We start from the raw sequence: 22,698 nt of genomic DNA, 5'->3' as shown, positions 1-22,698 counted from the left end.
GGATGGATGGAGGGATGGAGGGATGGAGGGATGGAGGGGTGGACGGACACCGGTAGAAAGATGTCACGTCCGCCGCCGCTCCTCCCGGCAGCCTTTATTTTGCGGCCGCTGGCGGGGGACGATGCGGTTTTTTGGGGGCACAAGGTGTTGCGGGTGCTGGGAGCTCACAGACAGGATGGGGTGGGATGCGCACACACACACGCACACACAGGAGCAGGGTCCACCGAGGGGTATCACATGCCGGGGCTCCCACCCACGGGCACTCGCTGCCAGCCTGCGGCACACACCCGCGTCTTCCAGCATCATCTTCGTTCTTTTCTTTACAAATAGAGCGAAGAGTTACAGGCCGATGCTGAAAATAACGGGGCAGGTGGTTGCTCAGCGCCAGGGTATACATCGCTCGTGTTGGGAGCGAGATGGACAAGGGTGGAAACCGGGAGCTCGTCTGGTCCGAAGGGGAGGCGGACACCTGAGAGCGGGGTCACTTTGGGCAAAGAGTCTCTCCAAGTGGGTTTCATCGCCGGGCGGTTGCACGTGCGGAGGATCCTCTGCGGTGAGAAATCGGAGGAGGGTTTTTGAAAGCAGATACCAAAGAGATCCAAAGCCCAGGGCTCGGCAGGCAGACTTTAATTCTGTAGGCACCGCCTGGGAGGCGAATGCAGCCGAGCGCTGGGAGCCCAGCAGGTTTTTGAATGTTTTGGGGGCAACTATCAACACCTTCTCCAGCTTTTTGGAGGTTGATTCTGACTGCTAGAAATGCAGCGAAGGTGGAAAGCAGCTTGGGCAAAAGTTAACTGGGAAGAAGTGTGGGTTTTGAGAAGGAAGGCTGTGAACTTCAAGAAAGCAGGCTTGAATAAACCATGAATTTGGGTATCTGTCCCTCAGAAGACGAGGGGTGGGGGAAGACGTCCAGGGAGTTGCCAGTTCCTTATTGGAATTGGAGTAATGGCACATCTGCAGACCATCCCGATGCAGAAGCGAGATAGAAAGAATAGCATGAGATCAGTTTGGTCATCTCCAACACAATAAGGAACACGCACAGAAAGTATAAATCAGACCAATCCCCAATACCGAGTGTAGAAGAATAGCGCAAGCATGTGGGGACAGAGCTGGAAGGAGGAAGGCTCCGATCGCGGGGGAGTGCGAGGACAGACAGCGAGTGGCGTGGGAGATAAGGAAACATCAACAAGTATGTCAGTAAACAAGGAGAGAAAAACCAGGTGGTTCTTCTCAGCAAGGAGGAACACGTACCGCTGAAATGGAAGCGAACAGAAGGGTTGGGACTATTTTAGTGAGAAATTATACTGAAAAAAAAAAAGCATTCCAGTTTCAGTCAGGCAACTGCTAACACCGGCGGCAGGTAAGACGAGGGAAGGGAAGGTGGAGCAGGGAGGGGACCATGAGGATTTTTGCAAATAGCTGGGCCTAGCGAAGATGAAGGTTTAGCCAACTCATTAGGGGTTATCACTGGGAATCCGTGGGGTCAGGGAGACCTTAAAAGACAGGGTGCGGATGAATAAAATGTTGGGAAATTACTATAGAGGCCACACGGCTTGGCTAAATATCCCCCAAACATTGCATATAATCAAGGTGTTTGTCAGCACCTGGACGGTGAGAGGGAAAGGAGGACAGGTAATGGGGGGGGGGTGCTGAGTGGGACCTCGTCAGGCCAATCTGAGCTCCCTGGTGACCAGGTACAGCGAAGGTGGCAACTGCTTTATCTTCATTTCCAGGATGCTTTGACACTCCTGCTGCTGACCGGTTCCCTCGCCTGGGTCACTGTAAGGCTCACCAGCCCCTGGGGCTTGCAAGAGCCGATGCAGGAGGAAGGCAGGAACCCCCGGCTGAGCAGGGGACACCCCTTCCATGAGCATTTGCACGGCAGGGAGCAGTTCATCGAGAGTTTACAGTCAAGGAAGCAACGTTTCAAAAGGAGCTCTGCAGAAGTCTTTGCTGGTTCTATTACCAATCAGTGTTTTTACTGGATAATGAAATAGAGAACGAGATTAGTAAGATTCTGTACGATGCCTACATGCCACAGGCTGCAAGGAAGTTCGAATACAGTGTTAGAAATTATCTTAACAAATTGAAGAGGTGGCCTGAAGAAAATAGGATAAGATTTGAAAGACTAAAAGAGAAAAAAAAAGAAAGAAAAAGGAAAAAAAAGTGCAAAGGTCTTGATGGAAGGAAGAAACAGAGGGTGAGGCAGGAGTGGCTAGGTGGCACTGCTGAGGAGCACTTCCAGCTGGTTTTAGAGGATCAGATAATGCAGAGCACATCATCAGTGCTGGGGAAGCAAGCACTGAGGGGGAACGTTATAATGACCCTCAGATCTATAGGAAGGGTAGCTGCAACGAGGACTAACACCTAGGAAATCCCTTGGGCTCGGGAGTTGTGGGTGACCGATGCCGGCGAAGGTCCCCCGGGACTTCAGAGCTGTGGCTCTTGGCCCCACGCTGGACGTGCTGCTGGGAGGTCTCGTGTGCCCGGTGATGCCCAGGGATGGGACCCACAAGCCCACCTTCTGCTGATGCCCAGGGATGGGACCTGCAAGCCCACCTTCTGCTGCGGGGCGCTCAGGGCTGGACTTGGAGAGTCGGGTGGTCCCTTGCAGGTCTGTGTTCCCGTGCTCTGTCATCCCCTGGGTAGGGTGAGTTTTACACGAGGCTGTCCTTTCCAGGAGAAAGCCTTCCAAGTCCTGCAACAGATTGCCTGGGAATTTGTGGGGTCTTCATCGCTCAGTATTTCATAGATTACAGCTATAAAGAATACTATAGTTGCTGTTTATCCTGCCTTTGGGGAGGAGGATGAACTAGATGACCTCTTTGTAGTCCTTCCTAGCCTTATTTTTCTGCAATAGGGTTTTTTTTTGCTTTAAGTTCTATGTAATCCTCATGAAATTATATGAGAGTCTCTGTTTTCATTTAAGAAAGAAATGTTTCCCTAATATTTGTGAAGAAAAAATTGGAAGCATTAACCACTGCCAACCCTAACAACTCCAGAGCAAAAAGCAAATAAAAGCAAATGAACCCTCTGTACAAAACTCTGTGATTATTTTCAGTTTATAATTATTTGAATGCTTAGGGTCGTTACTGTTTTTCAAGATCAAGATCCAAATTATTTAAAAACAATCATTCATTGACCTACTCAGACTTGCCATAGCCTAGTTCCATTTTCAAGAGTAATTTATGTTACCCTTAAGATGCATTTTAGAGGTCAAGTAGCCCAGAATTCCGTGAAATACTTTGTGCCATGTATGTTCATAGGGTCTTAAAGACAGGTCCGTATTGCAAATGTCTTAAGTCCACGCTGTGTAGCTGGGTCAAGCAGGTTATTAATATTAACTGTTCGTAAGAAACGAGTTCACCATTTCTGCTCGGATCTCATTTGGGGCCTTTGCCAAATCCTCAAATTGAGGTACTTCTGCCTCCTAGAGCAGATCACCGTGCAGCGTCCCACCAATTAAAAAGAAATCCCAGCTGATGATATAATTAATACGTGCCATCCCAGACCTGAGAGAGGTCCTCACGCATTGATCGTGTGGCACCGGTCAAGCCCCACAAACGGAGGCGTTGCACTGTTTCTCCAGTATTTGATTTTAATTCCTCTTGCTCTAAAGCATCGCTGCCAGCTTCAGGCTTTGGTGAGAGCACGTGGTGGGGAGCCCTCCCCTGCCACAGACGTTTTCTTTCTGAACCTTGGGTCCTCTTTCTCTGCTGAATGCAACCAGTGCCCTTTGTTTTCCAAGTTTTGTCCCTTTTTACTGTGCCATCCCTGATAAACTTCAGTACACGGATGAAGAACCTCAAAGGTTTCAGTTTTCTTCTGTAGCCCAGCCTCATCGCTCCAAGGACTCCTGGTGCAGGACAGGCCGGAGCCAGAGGACAGAAAAGCTAACGGCTGCAGAAATGACACAGCTTTGTAATGCTTTGGATGGGCTGATCAAAGGCAGGGGCCACAATAGGAAAATAAAGAACAGTTCTTTTTAATCAGAAAATAATATTACTTCTTTCACAAGGAAGAGGTCCCCCCACCCAAATTTTGCCTCTTTATATCTGCTAGAGTTTATTGGGTCCAGCTGCCCCTGCTTTTTTTCCCCCGTGAACAATGGAGAGAAATCTAGGAAAAAAGGAAACTTTCCAAAAATAAAGGCATTGTTCCCTCCAGCCCATGTAGTCCGACAGAGTCCTCTGGAGGGTGGGCAGAGGCCGAAGAGGAGAAGAACACACAGGGGCAACATCTCTAATGCCACAGGACTTTTTCTCTTGCTTCCTAAACTTGCTGTTTTTTCCAGCATCACAGCGCAGCGGAGCCTTCCCATCCCAGCAGGATTTAACCAAAGGTGGGAGGAGGACCTGTGATAGCAGCCTTGTCAGTTCAGAAGATCTCCCTTTCTTTTGGCATGGGTAAAACTCTCTCAGCATAACACAGGGCACTTTATGGCAGGTCCAAGTGCCAGTTGCTATGCATATTTAACAGATCAGGGAATCTCTTAGAAGGATGTTGTAAAGAAGATTATAGCCCATTTCCCATTTACGTTTTGGCAATAGCTGTAATATTCGCGGCAGCAATAGAGTAGATTTTAACATGTATGACCTAAAAGCTTTGGAATTCATGACTTTCCTTTGAGCAAAGCTCCGCTAAATTTCAGGAAAGCCATCTCTTTTACTCTCTCCGTGATGTTAGCAACAACGTTAATACAATAAAGTCTCCTGAAAGCTGAAGTCATAGCATACTGACAGTGTGTCCTCAGGTACATTTATAAGCCCTTAGGACAAAGGATCCTGACTTTTATAAAGCCTCCCTACATCACTGCAATTACAATTATTTTTCCTCGGTGAGAGACGAGATGTTTCATACCATCTGGTTTACTTAAGGCTGTCTTTTCAATAACTATGAGCTCTGCCCGAGAAGTAAAGGACTGCTTCCATAGGGGCATGGATTGAACAATTCGTTCACATTATGAGAGCAACATGTACTAAGCAATTGCATTCATGGGATGCCTCTTCCCTGGTTCCGTCTATGACTCTTCTGAGATTTTCCCTCTCTCAGGCCATCACTATCTTTCTATGATCATTCATCTGTCCCTCCCATCTCAGTCCGTGAATTCTTATAACTGTCATTTAAAATGACACCTACCGAGCTTCTCAACCCTCTCCTCAAACTCTCCTGCACCAGGATCATCCCATTCCCCCCACTTGACTGGCAGTCAGTGTAACACGCTTCGACGAGATATGCAAGACAGAGAGGATGATTAGAAAATCCTCGATATCCCAGTGTCAGCTAAACAGCCACTGCATTTTAAGCCTGAATTCTCTTTTTTCTCATAAGCACTAGGCAGTGTTTACAGAGCGCAGTGCACACAGCATCACTCCAGGGTCCATTTTACATCAGTAAACATGAAAAAAGGAAAAGCAAAACCTACCACTGTGTATTGACAGACATATTTTCTGAGATGCACTAATAATTATCAACAAGCAATAATAATAGCAAAAAAAATTATGTATGCTTGTGTCCTTTTTACAGAGAGGGGAAAAAAAAGTCTATGGGCTCTTACTGTGCCTATTTACACACATTCTTCCCCCTGTACTACTGACTTCTAAGAACTAGCAGCACATTGACATCTAGCTTTCCTGTATAGACAAGTCCTTGCTTTGCTTTCTGTTTTACAGGAAGATGGAGGCCTAATTGCTTAGCCAGCTTTGCTATTTCATTTCATTACAGAGTATACAAGGAGGAGGTTTGGCCAAAGAAGGCTAAGTTAAGCCTAAACACAGCTTCTTCTAGAAAGGGTAACTAGGATGTTGCTCTTGGTTCTGTTGTATGTTTATTTATATGTTATTTGGTGATAATGAAAAACAAATGTTAGGAATCTATTCAGTTCTTAAACTTTTATAGACTTATTGTCTTTATTTTCAACTGTGCAACCGTCTCTCAGCCTCCCCCTCCCTCAGACACATGGAAGTGCAGTCGGTGACCAGCGTCAGCTGTGCTCTTACTCATCCTGGCTGGAACAATGATATTCCACACCACGTTATACAACCTCCCCGGTACTCGCTGCCTCGTCACCCCCGACCCTTCGGCTCCCCACATCCCAGGTCACTCAGGCGAGAGGGGGAATCTTCCAAGTTATTGTCCCGGAGTGCCGGTTTCAGGACTCGCTGCTGCCAATGAAAGAGGATACGGTCTTTGCCTCAAGGAATATACGTCTTATGTGAAAGACACCCTTTCAGAAAGCCCACAGCCTGCTTTGCCCCTTGCTTGTATCAGTAACGCTCGCTCACCAGCAGCCCGTGCGAAAACGGGGAGGAGGAGAAGGGAGCTGCGCCGTGCAGCTAACGCTTCGCTGGACTAGAGGACCGAGAGGAGGGTGCTCTCTCCTCTGCCCCTTGCCAGAGGACGGCAGGGCTTTCCCCAGGTTCCAGCATTTCTGGCACAGGCATTTGCCCGACCTGTCTGCTGGGGAGCCCGGCTCTGGATTTGGTGCTCCTCGGGGCTGGGGGGGGGGAAGAAACCGTCCCGCAGAGCTGCGCTCCCTCTGTCCGGGTGGAAGACCTCCCAAGCACGTCCCTTCCCACCTAAACCAAACACGGCGACTGCCCTCAAAGCAGAAGCAGATGGGTTTTGCAGCACGCTTTGCCCGTACCGGGGCTCAAGCTGTGGCCCCGCTCCATCTGCAAATGATTTCAGTCACATTATATTGGTCTCCGTTAATGCACGGCACAAATTACCTCTTTGGAGGAGCAATCCTGATTAAATTATTATCCACAGAATTTAAATCTCTAAAGCAAGAGAAGCAGAAGCCAAAGAGGCTGAAATGCGCACACACGCCACAAACCTAGGGCAGGGGGGGTTTCCAGGACACGTCCCATCAGATCTCCCTGTGGCTGGAGGAGACACGATGGTCACGAAACCGGGGTTACAACCTGCTCTGCAGGGGTAAGCCTATGCACAAAATACCCTACTGTGTCAGCAGAGCTAAGTCTAAATGATACAAGCTCAATTTCTGCGAAGCACGTGAGCTCGAGCACTACCCCGTGCTCACATCTCTTTCCACTGGTAAAACCCAGTCTGTGCAAAGCTCTTCCCAGCCCAGCCGTACAGCATGGTCCTGGCCTGACAGCCCCGTCCTATGGCTCAGCATACCCCAAGGTTTGGTGCTCACCGGACTAAACCTACGTGCTTTCTGCACCTCAAAGGGAAGCCGCAGACTTCTCTTGCGCCGTTCCTCATGGTATTCCTAGATGTCCACCAGGACAGCAGTTGTGGCGTGGCTCTTACCGAGCTTTGCTCTGGGGTGGGACCGACCCGACGTCCCGTCTCCCCCTCGCCGATCCCTTCTCACAGAGCAGGGACCGGCAGGACCGATGGCCGTGGGCTCGCACGCAGTCAGCACGTGAAGCACCATCACTTGTCCGGAGGGGAGCGTTGTGCTGCGGGGTCTCTCCTTTGTCACCCGGTGGGATCATCACAGGAGCCCGTTGGCCCTCCAGAACCCCAGGTCCCTGCAAGGAGCGCTCATCCTGCCCTTCCTCGGGCATATCTGGCCTGCAGCTTCCACATCTCTGATGCACTATGTATACAGACTAAGGGTGCATCATTATTAGTATTTAAAAGGGCTCGAGGAGGGCTTGGCACTGCCCTCCTTCCTCAGGTGGCTTTAGTTGTGGTACAGTAACACGCCACATCTCTCTGGTCACAGACGATTTAGGCTGCCATAAGCAGCTCTCCCGGGCTAAGCAAAAAAAAAAAAAAAAAAAAAAAAAAATTAATGAAGAAAAATGAAGAAAAATGAAGAAAGAATGAAAAATCAGCCAGATTGCAGCGGGTTTTGGTAGCGTGGTGACCAGCGTGTCCTTGTGCCTGATGCACGCAGGCGTCCACGTGAACGCGCTGCCTCCCGGCATCGTTTCCTCGACGGCCGGTGCAAAACGCGGTGCCAGACGCGGAGGGTCCCAGCCGAGCCCTCGCCCCCCACCATCGGGCAGCCTCGGTCTGCCCTCCGAGCTCACCCAGCAGATAAAGGTGCAGGGTGGGAGATGGAGGAGTGAAGCCCCCTTGCACCCCCCCGGCTCCAGTGTTCCTGAAGGGCAAGTGTTTCTCTCCACCGCCTAAAGCTCTGCCTGCAAAGGTGGCAGTGGGGAAGAGAGGTCGGTAGCTATCGGGAGCCAGGGACCAGAGTCTTCCCACATAGTTTTGGGCTTAACTTGAACTTTTAAGCATCTCAGGTAAGGTAGGGTGAGTCCAGGTAAAGAACTGAAGCCTTTGAAAAGGGTAAATGCGAGGAATTTAAATCAAAGCAGGAGCAGTCATAAGGAGGACATATGGAACCGTCCTTTTCTGCTCACTTCTTAAGTTTTTGGAAACTGCACACCCAAGGCCCTGCTCCAGCTACGGGACCTCCACACAAGGGGCTTAGTTTCCAGGTGACCTGGGATTTCAGGGATTTGCAACCTCGAGACTGTTAATATTATATGACAGCAATAACCAGGGGAAGGAAAACCCAAGTGTTTGTTCTTAGATGCATCCCAGCCGTTGCAGATCACAGGGCTCAGACATAATATCCTATAGTAACACAGCCTTAAACCAGCAATTTCCTCCATGGAGCCCACGTCAGATCAAGGCTTGATAAAACACGCCATTTGAGCATTGGTTAGAGGATTTGGAGAGGGGCAGTAGCTATTTGTTATGGTATGGAATAGTAAAAATTAAATTGCTTATTACAAAGGCATATTTCAAGCAGCAAACAGATACAGCTCTAATGAGTGCCATTTGCCTTCATCTCTTTTATTACAGGTCCGGCAGTCATGGCTCCACGAGCTCTGGATTGCTAGCTTTGGGGAACGCTGCATTTCTAGGCTAAACCAGCCAATAGAAACATGTGTGTTTCATCTCAGAATAAAAGAAGTGATTGAAAAATAGCAAACCATGTAATTTTTGAAAGGAGTAATTCATTTGTGATTCGAAATAACATACTTTTGGATGTGAAGGCCAGTTTCTCTGGATCAATTGGATGAAGACATCTGCTTTATTTCAAAGAGATCTGAAGAGGTAAGACTTGACAGTTCTTTGTTGAAATCTTTGCTATCTCCTTTGTATATCTAAATTACATTTATTGATATACAATGTTGACATTTTTGTAATACTTCTAAATCTCATAACCTTCTGTTTCAAATTCACAGTCTTCTACCACTTAAGCTATTATTATTTTTACCAGTCCCAAGGGTGTGCTAGAGTCTCTTTGGTACAAATTAGAAAGGCTTTTATGAAAAACTTACAGTTTATATAAAAGAGGTTCTCTCTTTGGCTTCCTAACTCCACCATCCTCAGTGCCAATGCAGGGACAGTTTCTAGCGTAGACTTGCCTGGAACGGGTCTCCACGGCATCTGGCGTTTTAGCAGTGATGCTAGACTTGTTCACAACTAGGCTTGGAGGATCTGAAATGATGTTAGAAACAGTAGCAGTTTTCGCCAAGAGGGAAAAAAAAACCCAAACAAAAGCCAAATGTTGACAAGCTTGCGAATACAAACATGTCAGGGGATCTTCTGAAGGCAAGACTTTCCTCCGAGCTGGTCTCAGGCTTACCTGCGGCTTTACTGTAGGCTGGGTGCTAACCTGGGCTTAGCACCGAGCGATGGGAGAAACAGCTTTGGGGAAGACAGAGCACTAACTGATTTTGCAAGGACAGAGAAATGCTGGGGTAGAAATGACTGAGTGATCCCTGCGTAGAGAAGGTGTGGGGCAACACCGATTAGTTTTGGAGCAAAGATCAAGTCACAGAGCAAGAAGGCTGAGTGACAGAGAGGAGGGTGGTGGGAAGAAGCCAAGAAAGACCGGAGGAAGAAGAGCTAGAGCAAACCTCGGAAAAGGTGACAGATCAAATGTGAAGGGTAGCTAGGAAGCCCGAGAGAGAGACGGAAGCTATAATCCTAATTATCACACACACGGGACTCATTTTGTACTAAAACCGTGAAAGGGACTGGTAGGGAAAAGGAAAGCAGGGTGTAAATGAGGTGATGTGCCAGGGATAATACAAAGATAACCTCTCCCTAATGTGGCATTGCGTACAGCAATTTCTGTTACTCAGTTCAAGGCACTTGTCTTGATATTTCCACCTTAAGATGAGGAAATTTGGTGTAATTTGACATCCCTTGGATTTATCGGGTCTGGGATCTTTGCTTGCACTTAACACTTCCCTCTCCAAAGGGAAACCAGACCCTACACACTTTTCCTTACAGGAAGCTGCCTAAAGGGCAGTGCAAGGGATGGATCCACGTTGGATGGCACTAGGTGAATACACGTGGCATGTCTGTGTTGCTCCCCTAACACAACACCAAATTCACCTCCAGAATCTCCTTCTGTGAACCCTCACCTTCACCAGCTGAAGAGTCCTGATTGCTCTCACCAGGAGTGAGTTTTCTTAATGTACAGCTAATTTCATAACAGGGATTAGGTGTTTGTGGAGGACGACAGAAACAGGACACTGATCTGAGGGGTCATGGCTGGAACACAATGACCGAGGCCATCCCGCTTCCAGTGCTTCACTCTCAGGCTTTAACAATATTTTTTTAATTATTTTTTTTATTTTCAGAATACTGGGACCTACAGTTTCATCTGATGTGGTTTAATCAACACAGTTTTCAGGTAAACTGCTGTCTCAGGGCAAGCTCACAAAAGGGGATGATCATCCAAGTCCCACATGGCACCAGCAACACCTTCTCCTTCTGGGCCTGACCCTCACCTTGAAATATGCATCTCTATCAATATAGGTGAAAGAAAGGAAAGGAACTTCCACTGCTTTCACATGAAGGTGGAAGAAACGCCCCTTCCCAGCCCTTTCCCATCAAGGGGCTTCACTTCCATACAATTACAGCTGAATTAATAAGGACACTGATGTTTTCAGTGGAGGGGACACATCAGTATGACCTTGATCTTCCTCAGTTACCAAAAGAGATGTAACAGAATGACACAGACCATCGTGCAGCGTCAAGGCCATGATCCAACATGGGCAAGAGACAGACAGACCAGGAAAAAGAGAGCGAGAGAGGAAGAAGTCACACAGTAAAACCCACCTGGCTTATAGCATCTAACATATAAAATCCAGATAAACCCACCTTCTACAGCTCATCTAGGCAACTCCTGCTCTGCTATGGCAAGGGGCTTGCTAATGAAAAAATAAATTGTAAGCTCTTACTTAATGCAAATTTTAGACAAAAAGAAGAGAACAAAGGAGTCCTCCAGGCAAAAAAAAAAAGTGGAAAATTATGATCATTAATAATTTCTTCAACTCTTCACTACAAGTTTTTCATCAGTTTTCTGAGGTAGCATCACACTAACTTCCCAGTCACAAAATCCATAAACCCACAAAAAATACCTGTTTGGCCACATAAAAATAAATGAAGAACTCCTCGCCAACAGCAGCGTGCTCTGATTTGAATATACCCAGAACATACAGACTTTGAAAGGCCTAGAAACATCCTTGAGCTTCCTGGTAGGTAAAAAACAGAGCTTGAAATGGCATTCTTACAGTGAAGAGTTGGAAGGACAAGAAAACACAGGCTCTCTCTTCAGGATTCTTACTCTCCCGTATTCAAATGTTGCTGTGAAAAACAAGGCTCTTGAGCACAGTTTTAGATCTGCGGTAACAAGTTGCCTGATTTTTATGAGTCCTGAGTACTTCTCCACCCGGGGAGGACAGAGAAGCTTCAGGAGCTTTGAAATTGCTCAGAAATGGAATTACACAGTTAGCATGGTTTTTACACGCACATGCTTGAAAATGATACTTTTTTGATAAACCAGAATGCAGAACCTATATAAATGTATAAATAAGCACTATATAAATAAGTAGAGAAACAAAGGGAACTCCTAGTTCACATCCAGAAGAGATGATGTTAGAAATCCAGACCCCACCCATGATTTCAGAGTCCGGAGAGTCCCCTCTTGCACCCCAAAGCATTTCCAAGCCTGGAGTTTGATTTGGGTCTGCAGCGCTTTGTAATGTTTTCTCAGGGGTGCAGCATTTTCCATCCTCTTTCCAGCAGAAATATTTTTTACACTGCCCGTTTCAGTTTTTATGGACTCACAAGGCAAATTTACAGCTGAGAAACTTCTCTCTTGCTCCATGCTGCCTTCCAACTTTGATGTCTGCAGGCCTATAGACATGAAAATTTATATTCAGCTTAACTCGCGTCAACTTCAAACCCCTGCTAATGAAATCCCTGGGAACCGGCATGTTCCTGGGTGGATTTTCAGCTGCTGCATCAGCTCAGGCACCACGTGCCCGCCGAGACCCTTCCCCACGCTTTGCCCGGTGCTCATTGCAAGCTCAGGAACAGCATCGCTGCTCCCCAGGCTGGGCAGGCACATGCCTTCTTGCCCCTTTCTCCAGCCCCATAAATCTTGAGGTCTTTTTATATGGCAGCCAAGCCCCAACAGGTCCCTCTTTCAGGGCATCCTGGAGGCAGGGGGACAGGGCACGCTTGTGGTACCTCTCCTCCGAGGGGAGAGATTCTTGGGGTCTGTCACACCACGGGTGGCCTGGAGAGGCTGGGTGAAGGATGCGGTGTCTCAGGTGACGAGATGCAGGGACATCAGAAGGAGCCGCCGAGAACAAATAACTGCGCAAGCACGTACCATGGCACTCCAGCAGTCACTGCCGCGGGAGCGGGGATACTGGCGGAGTAGCTGGGTCCGAGAATGCAGCTACACAAATTCAGCAGTTAAACATCAATGCAGAGCTGTTACGTAAAGAGATACTGGGAAACGCCTTGTATTTGGCTCAGAAATGCCTGCGTTCTCCCTACCAGACCAGAGACTCAACCTTTTAATCTCCAGCCCCAGGTCCATTTTCAAAGGCTTTGTAGCAAACAGCTACTACCTACCCAGTGTGGCAGAGACGCCAGCCGATGCTTTCTCATCGCTGCAGCAGAAGGTCGGTAGGAACTAACGATGGCATGTGGTTTGCTGGGACCTGTCCTGCCAGCAGCGCTCCCAAAGGAAAAAGTGATCCCAAGCACATTTTCTGAGAAATTTGGTGCTGTCTGTATCCTGAGACTATTTAGCAGCTCAAGCCCTTTGCAGGACTCTTATGTTGTAGTTTCTAGAGCCCAGCTGAGGCCAAGAGCTGCTCAAATTGGGGCAGTTCAGGACACACCCATAAGGAACCACTACTGAAAGTACCTTAAAAGCAAATAGGGAGCCCCGCAAACGTTAGGAAATGGCTGAGTTGGATTTAATTGCCTACAGCAGGATAGATGCTAACCTGAGATACCTGAGTGCTATTCTGCAGAGAGCCGCTGGTATATGCTTTTCTGTTTGTCTGTGGGGCTAAGCATGATACCCTCTGTGCAAACAGTGAGAGACCCCCCTGGTTCTGTTAGCTGGCCATCGTGCTTCTCTATTACAAATTCACGCTTCATCCTGGAAATCATCTTGACTTTGCCTTATCTTTACATCTTGGCGGCACCAGAACATGGTACTCTCTGAAAATTAAAACAACAGGCTGGCACAGAGCAGGACAAAAGGATTTTAGAAAAAAGGACCTCACCACCCGTGATTTGCATCAACAGTGCTCCTCTACAGCATCTACACTGTCCCCTCACTTCCCTACCAGAGCTGTGAAGGTTTCCTGAGAAATTGGGTGGGAATTCACAGTTATTGCTGCTGGAGACCTTGTGAGGGGTAGTAGGTGACTTAATGTGACTTAAGAAACAAGCGAGCAGCATGGTTTCAGTTAAAAATGGGCTGGGATAATGTTGATCTCTAGTTGCCCAAACTGGGAGTAGCACCATGACCGTCCCAGTGTCCCGAACCTCCTGCCTCTGGGTTTTGTGGACAAAGAGACAGCCAGGCGGTTGCATCAATGAAATGGCTCCCTCTGAAAGGAGGTGTGATGCCATCTTCTACCCAGCTAGTGGGTACCCTGAGCAAAGCATTGTGGAAATGAAAATCAGGTACCGATCCGTCTGCTACCATTAGTGGCCAGGGAAGAGATGCGTACCTGCGTAAAAAGGTGCGCGGGCTGCCAGCAGGGACAGGCAGCCCTGGAATACTTCGGATTTTGCACGTGAAGGGCTGAATATGGATATTGGCTCTGCGTGGGGCAAAGAGGAGAGAAGAGCCGATGGTGTCCCCGCAGGCGAAGGGAGAGGAAAGGGGTCGGTGCAGCCGCAGGAACCCTGGGCTCAGCCCCACCGGGTGCCAGCAGCCCCGGCTCCACGCCTGAGCACAACCCTTCCAGCACAGCATCCCGCTCCTGGGCCGGCTCCTCTCTTCGAGGAACTCGAGTAAATAGATTTTTTGGTTTTTTTTTTTTCCTTTCTGAGCCACAAAGGAAACTGCTCTCTTGTAGATGATTTGGTGTGGGCAGAGGGGAACAAGAACCTTGCGAGAGGCCAGAAAATGACGCCTTCAGTTCTAGCCGTGATATATCCCGCTAATTATTTACCCACCCAGCCTCGCATGCTGTTACATACCGGACACCCCACTCCCTGGCCGTGCAATCCGTGCCTCCCTGCCTGCACCCACCACTTCTTCTTCTCTGCCCCAGTTTCACAGCAGAGCCGATGCCTCCCAGCGCCCTCCCCTCACATTCGCCTTCTGTGCCAATCTGCTTTTTAAAAAATTATTTCTATCTCCGTCCAATGTCCTTCCTTTTTTTGCTCTCTTTTCCTCGTCTTCTTTCCAAACTGAGAATTCTCAGCTCGGGGTAGGAATGGCCAAAGTGTAACTTCAGAGTTTTATTACGTGGCCTTTTGCAGCCTGGCATGCAGCATTCAATTTGGAGCGGAGTGTCCTAGCTCTGTTGCATGCCGAGATCTGTTGTCCAGATGAATTAATTCCAGATTATATGTGGGTGTGGACTTCAGCTGGGCAAAATTTGGATACCCTGGTTTAGTCATTATTCTCTGATGAATCTCTTGGTGACAGTCTTTGCCCCTATTGTTCTGAGGTGAGCCCCATGGCAAGAAATGTGAAGGCAAGAAACAAAAGAATATAAAGAAAGGTTACGAAATCAAATTCAGTAAGGCAGGGTTATTGTCCCTCCGTTCTGCCTCTTCTGTCCTCCATGTGAGATTGGATTTCGCAGGAAAAAAACACCCGTAGGACAGAGACCGAGTTTGCAGGGCAGGTTCTGGTGGGGAGCAGGGGGCCGGCAGCCCGTCCCACTGCGTCTCCCCGGATGGCGAGCAGCACGCCGGGACCTACACGGCCCAAATTAAACCGCAGAGAAAGGGAGGAGGATGTTATCATCAATTCTTAACATTTTATTTCTTTACTGGGTTAAACAAGGAGCGGAGAAAACCTCTGCCCCAAAATACAACAGAACTGAAAGCATTACAGGTACAGAGACTATTGAACACAGAGAGTAGTAGGATAATATTTTTAATACAACTGAATTATAGCATGGTTTTGTGTTTTTGTTGGTTTTTTTTGTTTGTTTTCTGTCAAACCATTTTGGAAAATAAATGTAATAGGAACTAGTGCAAAAAAGTTCTAAACATGAAGCACAGTGTATAAAATGGCATAAGAAAACTGTCCCCTCGAGGACACAGTCACTTTCTTATGACAGAGGGGAGAAAGAGAAACAGAAGGGGGGGTGGGAACAGAGAGGGAGGGTCTGGGAGGCAGAGGAAGAAAGCTGGAAAGAAAGAGAAACCGGGCAGGGGGATTAGAAAGAATATTTTGACTTCAGCAGTATGGTTGGTTTTGTTGGTTTTTTTCACCCCGCCACCACGTACTGTAAAAGGACCTTTTTTGTTGTAGGTCTGAGCTCTGTAACCACCGACATTTCACGAGCACTTGAGAAGGGTTCGGTCACAAGCAGCCTGGTCTCACACACACACACAGGCGAAGCCATCCCGGTCCCTGCCGAGGTTCCCCCCCGCACCCCTCGTGCCCGCCGGTGTGCCGGGACCCCCCAGCCCGGCCCTGGCTGGCAGCAGAGGGGCAGAGAGAGACCTCGCCTCGGCTGCCAGAAACGGCATCTCCCGCGCTCCCAACGGAGAAGGGCAAGAGGGCAAGGATGCTTTCTTTGGGGCTCTCTTCAGTGCTCTCCCTTAAAACGGTTCTTGTTGAACCGCGGCGGTTCCTTCTCTCGCTTTGTGGCATCCCCGCCGGGCCAGCGCATTGAATTTCTTCCAAATTTAAACTCCCGCGAACGTACGGGAGTATCTCTGGTTTCGAAGGCATCCCGCAACTGTGATGTCTGAATGTACTGAAGGCTAGAAGAAGCTGGATTCATTTTGGTTTGGAAAAGAAGAGAGCTTGGTTAGAGGGATGGCTGGGGGCACCCGCCACCGGCCGAGGACCTGGGGAAGAAGAGATGCTTCCTCCCGGGCATCTCAGCAGCGAATTCCCACGGGGAACGTGCCCCTGCGGTTCCCAAGGTGTGTTATCCAGGACTGAAACCATCCCGGTAAGAAAGGCAGCTCTCCAGTTTGCTTTCACCACAGAGCCGCTCAGCCTACTGCCCCCAAGAAACTGGCTGGATGCTATTTTAAGTAGAGCTGGTTGGAATTCCTTACAAATTGCTATTCTCTCCGAATCCACTGCCACCAGTTCCAACTGTGCGAGCAGAAAAAGTGTGATTGATTTTTTTCATTTTATTTTTTGAAAATGAAAGGTTTTGTGGGAAAGGGCTGTTCTTGATACATTTCTCAATTGAAAAAAATTGGTCATAATTATCAATATGGCTTGTTTTGACAAGTTTCAAAATTAAAAAAAAAATAACTGTCTGGCTTGAAATGTCTTTTTGTTTCACAACTCAAGCACGTACAGTTCCCAAATACGTTTAAAAATGGTAAAACCAACCCCAAATTTCATAAGCCAAACCTAATTTTTTTTTTGAGTTTCAGTTTACAACAAGCAAAGTCGTCGACTTCCCGGGCTGAAAAAGAATCATCATAAAATGCTAATGAGACTGGAAACCACTCCTGACCTTGTTTCGAACAAAAGTACTAGATACGCAGCGTATGAAAGGAAGCTGGAGGAATGGTCTTTAGTAACTCAGCCCATCTGCCCGTGAACACCCAGTCCTGCGAGCGAGGGCTGAGAGCTTTGATAAAATCCCCAACAACTTTTAAAAGGAATTATTTAATTTTTTTTACGATCCTTATTTGAAAATGATTTATCCTTCGCGTATGACCACAGCCCTTCCTTTGCTCCCTTCATCCCAGAAGGGCAGAACTGAAGATCCCATTGGAAACTGCTGATGCCAGTGACCTCCCTCGCAGGGTCTCGACGCAGCCCTGCACGACCTGGGATGGAGGAAAACCTCCTCCTTCCTCTACGCCCAGCGGGATGAGCATCCACCAGCCTACGTCCCGGGAGGAGGCAGCTGCACGTCCTGCATGGACCACGCTGTGGAAGGCCACGTGTGGGACCACCCCCCTTGCAAAGGACCAGCCCGTGGTTTTGGGAGCCCCATTTTGGGGAGGATGCTCTTCTCCGCTCAGCCGTGAGGAGCGTGGTTGGTGCTGGCTTCGTTGTTTGAGATGGAGCCTGGGGCTGCAGGAATGGTGTAAAACACTGGGATTTTTCAGGAGTCAGGTGCTGGCTCTTGGCTGGCACTCAGAGGACAAGCAGAGCAGGCGTATTCCTATCCCCCTCCCTGCAGCGATGCGCAGGACTGCAAGCAGTCACCCAAAGAGCCATACGGACCAAGAACACCCCAAAAGAGCTGGTGAAAACCTTCACTCCTGAAAGAAACCTAAAGGATGCTTGGACCTGTGCAGCCCCCCCAGAGCTGCTGTGATCCAGGAGCTCCAAAGAGGCTCCTCTTGGGGGGAGAAGGGGCCATCACGGGGTTTCATCACCCCACTGGGATGCCCAAGAGCTGACTTTGTTTGATGGGCTAAAGTACATCATTATTAATGTCCCACGTAAACATTAGCCACTGCCCTTCCTAACTTTCCAAATATAATTTAAGAGAGATTTATACCCCCATGGATGGGAAGCCACAGGGCAGCTCAAAAAGTCCATAACAAAATTGTCTGCCACATCACATAGATTTTAATAGGGATTTTCGCAGAATCCAACTATGTTTGTCTCTACCAATGTCTATAGGCATTCCTTTCCAGGGTGGTAGCGAGGTATCATGTTATAATTTATCACAAGCTGCTGCATGACTTTTTGAGGGCAGAGCCTTCAATCCCAAGGCTGAGCACAAGGCAGTGCCCCCTCGCTGCAGGACGGGGGGGACCCTGTCCCACCGGCCGCGCAAACGGCCCCGCTCCGTGCTGGAACTCACCCACCTCCCCGGCAAACGCGGCGCGGGGAGACCTCGCCAGCCAGAAGGGACCCACGGAGCTCGGCAATGGGAAGCTCCGTCGCATCGCCGAGGAGGATCCTGCCCTGGGAGCAGCAGATATCGGGGATTTTCTTTTTTCTTTTTTTAAACGCGGGCAGAGGAACCCTCTCCCAGCATCGCCTGCAGTCCTGAGTGGCAGTGAATGAACTGCCCTGACATCTCCTATTGAAGCAAAGCAAAATGTGTTGAACAAAAACCATTTCAAGATGTTTTCTGAGTGTTGCCAAGTTACTCAACATGTTCTGCTTTAGTTGTCAGATGCTTTCAAAGCGATTTCCCTAACTCAGAGCACGAATGGTGAGGGCTCTCCCTGGGAATCTTTTGCCTGGGGCTACCATGGATCTGTATTTTCATAAGAAAAAGGCTCAACTAATGATTAATCTTCACCAGAGGAAGCAGGGCCTTTCTTTGGGATTTTTCTTCAGTTATTTTTAATTAATTTGTACAACTGGCAGTTACATTAAAGTGCAAAACCCAGGACTAACGCTCCAGCCGGGCAGGACCCGGCTACCTTTCCTCCCGCAGCCCTGTCTGCTCTGCCTGCACCCGCTCCTGCATCCAGACCCCCCCCGGACAGCATCACCCCTCGGCTCCCCCCGGCAGAGAAAGCCTCTTGCCAAGAAGGGCAGGGAGGAATCACTGCTTTCCGATGGGCATTTTTCTCTGAGCAGAGAGAAGTTTATCCACTGAAGGAAAGGTTGAGGTTTACATATTAATCCCAATGCTTGGTGCCTTCTTTGGGGAGAAGAAAATAAGAGCATTGAACTGAAAAGGAGAAAGCACCTTGGTTTGAAATTCCCGGCAGGATAAATCCTGGTGTTTTCCAAGGTCCCAGGAGGCTGCAGGAGCGCGGCTCTGCCAAGGGCTCCCGGTCCCAGGGCTGTGTTGGGCACAGGAGGGGCTCGGGCTGAAGCCTACCTGCACGCACGGGGCAGAGAAACCCTTTCTCTCCTTATCCCAGGCACATTCACTCCACGTTTTAATAAAAATAATGTCAGTGGTATTAACGGAGACATGTTAACGTCTCCTTTCTGGACTTTTCTCTTGCATAGCAAAGAGAAAGCTAATATGGATGGAGGATTATTAAGGTTGTAATGTCAGACCAAAGAGAAGGTTTTTATCCGACGGCCTTATAATGATGGACTGCGACATACACCGCTTCCAGCTGCTCCGTCCTGTTCTGTGAACAGCCTAGTCTGGATTCATTTAACGAGATTGGCAAAGTGTTGAATACAGCATATGGTGCCCTAAAACCACAGAACTTATTGACAGCAGCCCAGACTCGCTAAATAAAAGAACTCCTTCCAAAAGCCTTGGTCTGTGAAGACTCAGCACTTTCCTTCCAGTCACACTAGGTAAAATCCCAGCCCTGCGCCTGCCAGCGCGGCTCCGCACCCCGCGCGCTCCCCCTGCCCGCGGACCCGGCAGCATCCCTGCCGACCCGGCACGTTATCCTCACGTGAACACCTCCCGGGAAGCCGCAGCTTGGAAAACGTGCGGATCTCCTCCGGCTACAGCCTAACTGCCCTGCAGAGCCTCCTCGCTCCCCGGCTGACGCAACGACACCTCCTCAGTAATCACGCTAAAGACCCCATTTTTGAAATGGCTCAGCTTTCAGGTTCTTTGGGATGGAGCGCGGGCTCCCCGCCTCCCGAGATGAAGCTCATCAGCTGGTGTTACGGAAAGTGACGACATTTGTCACAGCTCCCAGGTTATTCCAGCAAAACACTGCCAGCCTCCCCTAGTCCCTGAAGATAACTTGGGCTAATCTGACCTCACTCCGGCAGCTCTGTGGCAATCGCCCGTCACCAAACCTCCGCGCTCGGAGCCACCACAACCCGCCCCAGCCTGGACTGACGCCAGCGCGCTGGTCCATCGCTCCACTCGCCGGCAGTGCCGAAGAGCTTCCAGGCAAGCAGAAGGGCACGAACCCCTCAAGAACGGTCTTTGCACGGGGTTTACACACGCACACGGGGTGCAGAAGAGCGAGCCGGTAACACCACGTTGCCTGCGAGCGCGCGGGCTCGGGCGCTGCTCAGCGTCACACCAGCAGACAATGAATAGGGCCAGTGACTCAGGGCCACTTGCTGACGCACCACACTGGGCTATTCTTCTCTCTCTAGATGAGTCGTTCAAAGATTGGATGCAGCCTATCTCTGAGAGAGGCGCCTGGAATTAGCTTAACTCTTGGCAGTACATGAAAAATCTAATTTCCTTAAGAGCGAACTGGATCCGGCTGTCTCGAGGCAGGCACAGGACTGTGCTCCCTCCCTCGGTCTGGCTGTATGCTTTTGCTAGTCATCAAAGCAGCTACACGACTCATGTCTGAGCAGCGGAGCAAACGGAGGACTCGGATCTCTGTTTGCTGAACTGCTGCATGTCCCAGGTTCTCAGATTGGTGTGAACTAGACTGAAAATAGACGGATGCTGTGAGGAACAGTCAAACGAGAATCATCCTACCTTTTCTGGGTAGCAATAGCAAGTAAATCTGCTCGGGAAACACTCTCTGCATCTTCCGTGACCCCCACCTCTCCCAGCCTGATAACCAAGGGACAGCGGGTTCACAGGCTTTCGTATCTGCGGGACTTTGGTAACAGGCAACTGATAATGTGTAAACATCACCCCAAAGCTCTGAGATTCAAGTCAAAGCAGAAATCAAACATTCAGCTGCTTCTCAGAGCCTCTTTGGTCTGGAAATGGGCTGGAAACGTCAGGAAACCCGTCCTTCCCATGAGATGCCCGGTACTTCCTTCTTCCAGCCGGGTAGGAAGTAGCTTTGCTCATGGGGCTCTGCTTGGTTTTGCTTCACCTCAACAGACCAGAAACCACAAAGCTCTTACAGTCCTCAACTCCGTGACTTCTTGGACCCTCGCAGGGACCTGGGATCGGTTTGAGATGCAGCAGGACATTCCTCCTGCTCCAGCAGCGATCCACCCTGCGCTCTGCTGTCGGCTCCCCGTCAAGAGGCAGCCTAGAAACAGAGGGACCGTCGCACGTCCTCTGTAGGCAACGAGCAGGTTCACATCCAAATCGCGACTGGGACATTTTGCAGCTGACTAGTGCTAAAACGCACCCTCCTCCTTCCCCTCATCCACAGCCAGAATAAACTTTCTCGTCTCTGGTGCCTGGCCCGGCAGTGCAGCGCCATCCCCCGTGCACCACCTCACAGTATTCATGCTGGGAACAGTTCCCGGTGGGTGGGTGGAGAATTTGGGAGTTTCCTAGGAAAGCGGGATCTGATGTCTGTTTGGGGCTGAATCCCTGGATAGGCTGAGCTCAGGTTAAAAAAAACCCAAACAAAACCACTAAGTGAGCCAAATGAGGCTGCACCAGCCAGCACCTTGCCCGGCTGAGTCCAGCTGCCCCAGCTGGGCTCCTAGAAATTTTCTTATCTGGGGGGCATCCGTGGATAGAAAGTATTCATAAAAACTCTCTTCCCCAGCTGGGCTTTATTAGCGCCTCTTCTTTGTGTGGGAGACTCTCCCTACAAGCCAGATTTCTCCAGCCCTTTTTGCCCAGTCCTTCTGCCATCCAGTCGATGATTTGTAGCTGGGAAGCATGGAAGGATGCCTTCTGATGTCCTGCGTCCAACTGTTAACCACGCGTGATTCCCCTCCCTCGCTTAGCCTGTGCACTGCTGGAGTCACATCTCCCTAACTCCTCTCAGAGACCAGCCACTCCGGTCAGGAAAGAAAGCAAAAAAGGTTAAACCAAATCATGGGGACACTTGGCAAAGTGGGACGTGGGAATGCTGGGGACGTCCCTCCTGCTCCATGCCTTCCCCCTCCCTCTCCACCTCCTTGCACAGAGGAGCAGGAGAGGCAAGGCTGGAGGAGCAGGTCGGGGACGTAACGAGACGAACCCCGAGTAGTACCACAGTGTAGCATAATAGCATCCCACTCCTGTCCCCCAAATCCCATCGGCGAGGGGAATGCCGCGCTGAGGACGCTGCACCCCGCGAGGATGGTTCTGCCTTGAGTCGGTGGGTTTGTCCCATGGGACAGGAGGGGGGGGGGGGCAAGGCTGTGCCAAGAGGGGCTGCCTCCCTGCCCGCCTGGCCCTTCGGGATTTACAGACCGAGGAGGAAAAGAAATGGGTGCTGGGCTGACCGTCAAACCCTTGGCATGTCGCTGGCAGGTAAGGTGTGGGTGCCCAAGGCACTCGCGGCAGGCGGCCGGGAGATGCGCGGCCGTCCCACGGGGAAACCTCTTCCCAAGGGACCCCCCCTCCCCTCCGCTCCCCCCGTGCCATACCTTCCCGCGCCGGCGCCTCGGCGAGGCCGGGCACGCCACGCTGCCCGGCTGCTACTGACCGAACCCTTCTCAAAGCCGAGTCCCGCAGCCCTGTGCGCATTAGAGACTCTTCATCACGGGGATGCCCCGCGGCG

General features: G+C 49.7%; 1 protein-coding gene across 1 annotated transcript in view; it reads right to left on the bottom strand.

The window, feature by feature from the left end:
• Positions 1-22,664, bottom strand: part of EDA (ectodysplasin A) — a 101,355-nt gene extending 78,691 nt beyond the window's left edge. Inside the window, exons 1-2 of the mRNA XM_010572526.1 lie at positions 22,565-22,664; positions 20,091-20,215 (exon numbers count right to left, since the gene is read on the bottom strand). Coding sequence (XP_010570828.1) covers positions 20,091-20,215; positions 22,565-22,664 — 225 coding nt within the window. The remainder of the gene's footprint in view (positions 1-20,090; positions 20,216-22,564) is intronic.
• Positions 22,665-22,698: the final 34 nt, after the last annotated feature.

This window comes from Haliaeetus leucocephalus, unplaced genomic scaffold (genome assembly GCF_000737465.1).
Source record: "Haliaeetus leucocephalus isolate CR32 unplaced genomic scaffold, Haliaeetus_leucocephalus-4.0 Scaffold340, whole genome shotgun sequence".
NCBI classification, from domain to species: Eukaryota; Metazoa; Chordata; class Aves; order Accipitriformes; family Accipitridae; genus Haliaeetus; species Haliaeetus leucocephalus.
Note: the sequence above shows the minus strand (reverse complement) of the source record. Positions and strands in the feature narration are given on the sequence as shown.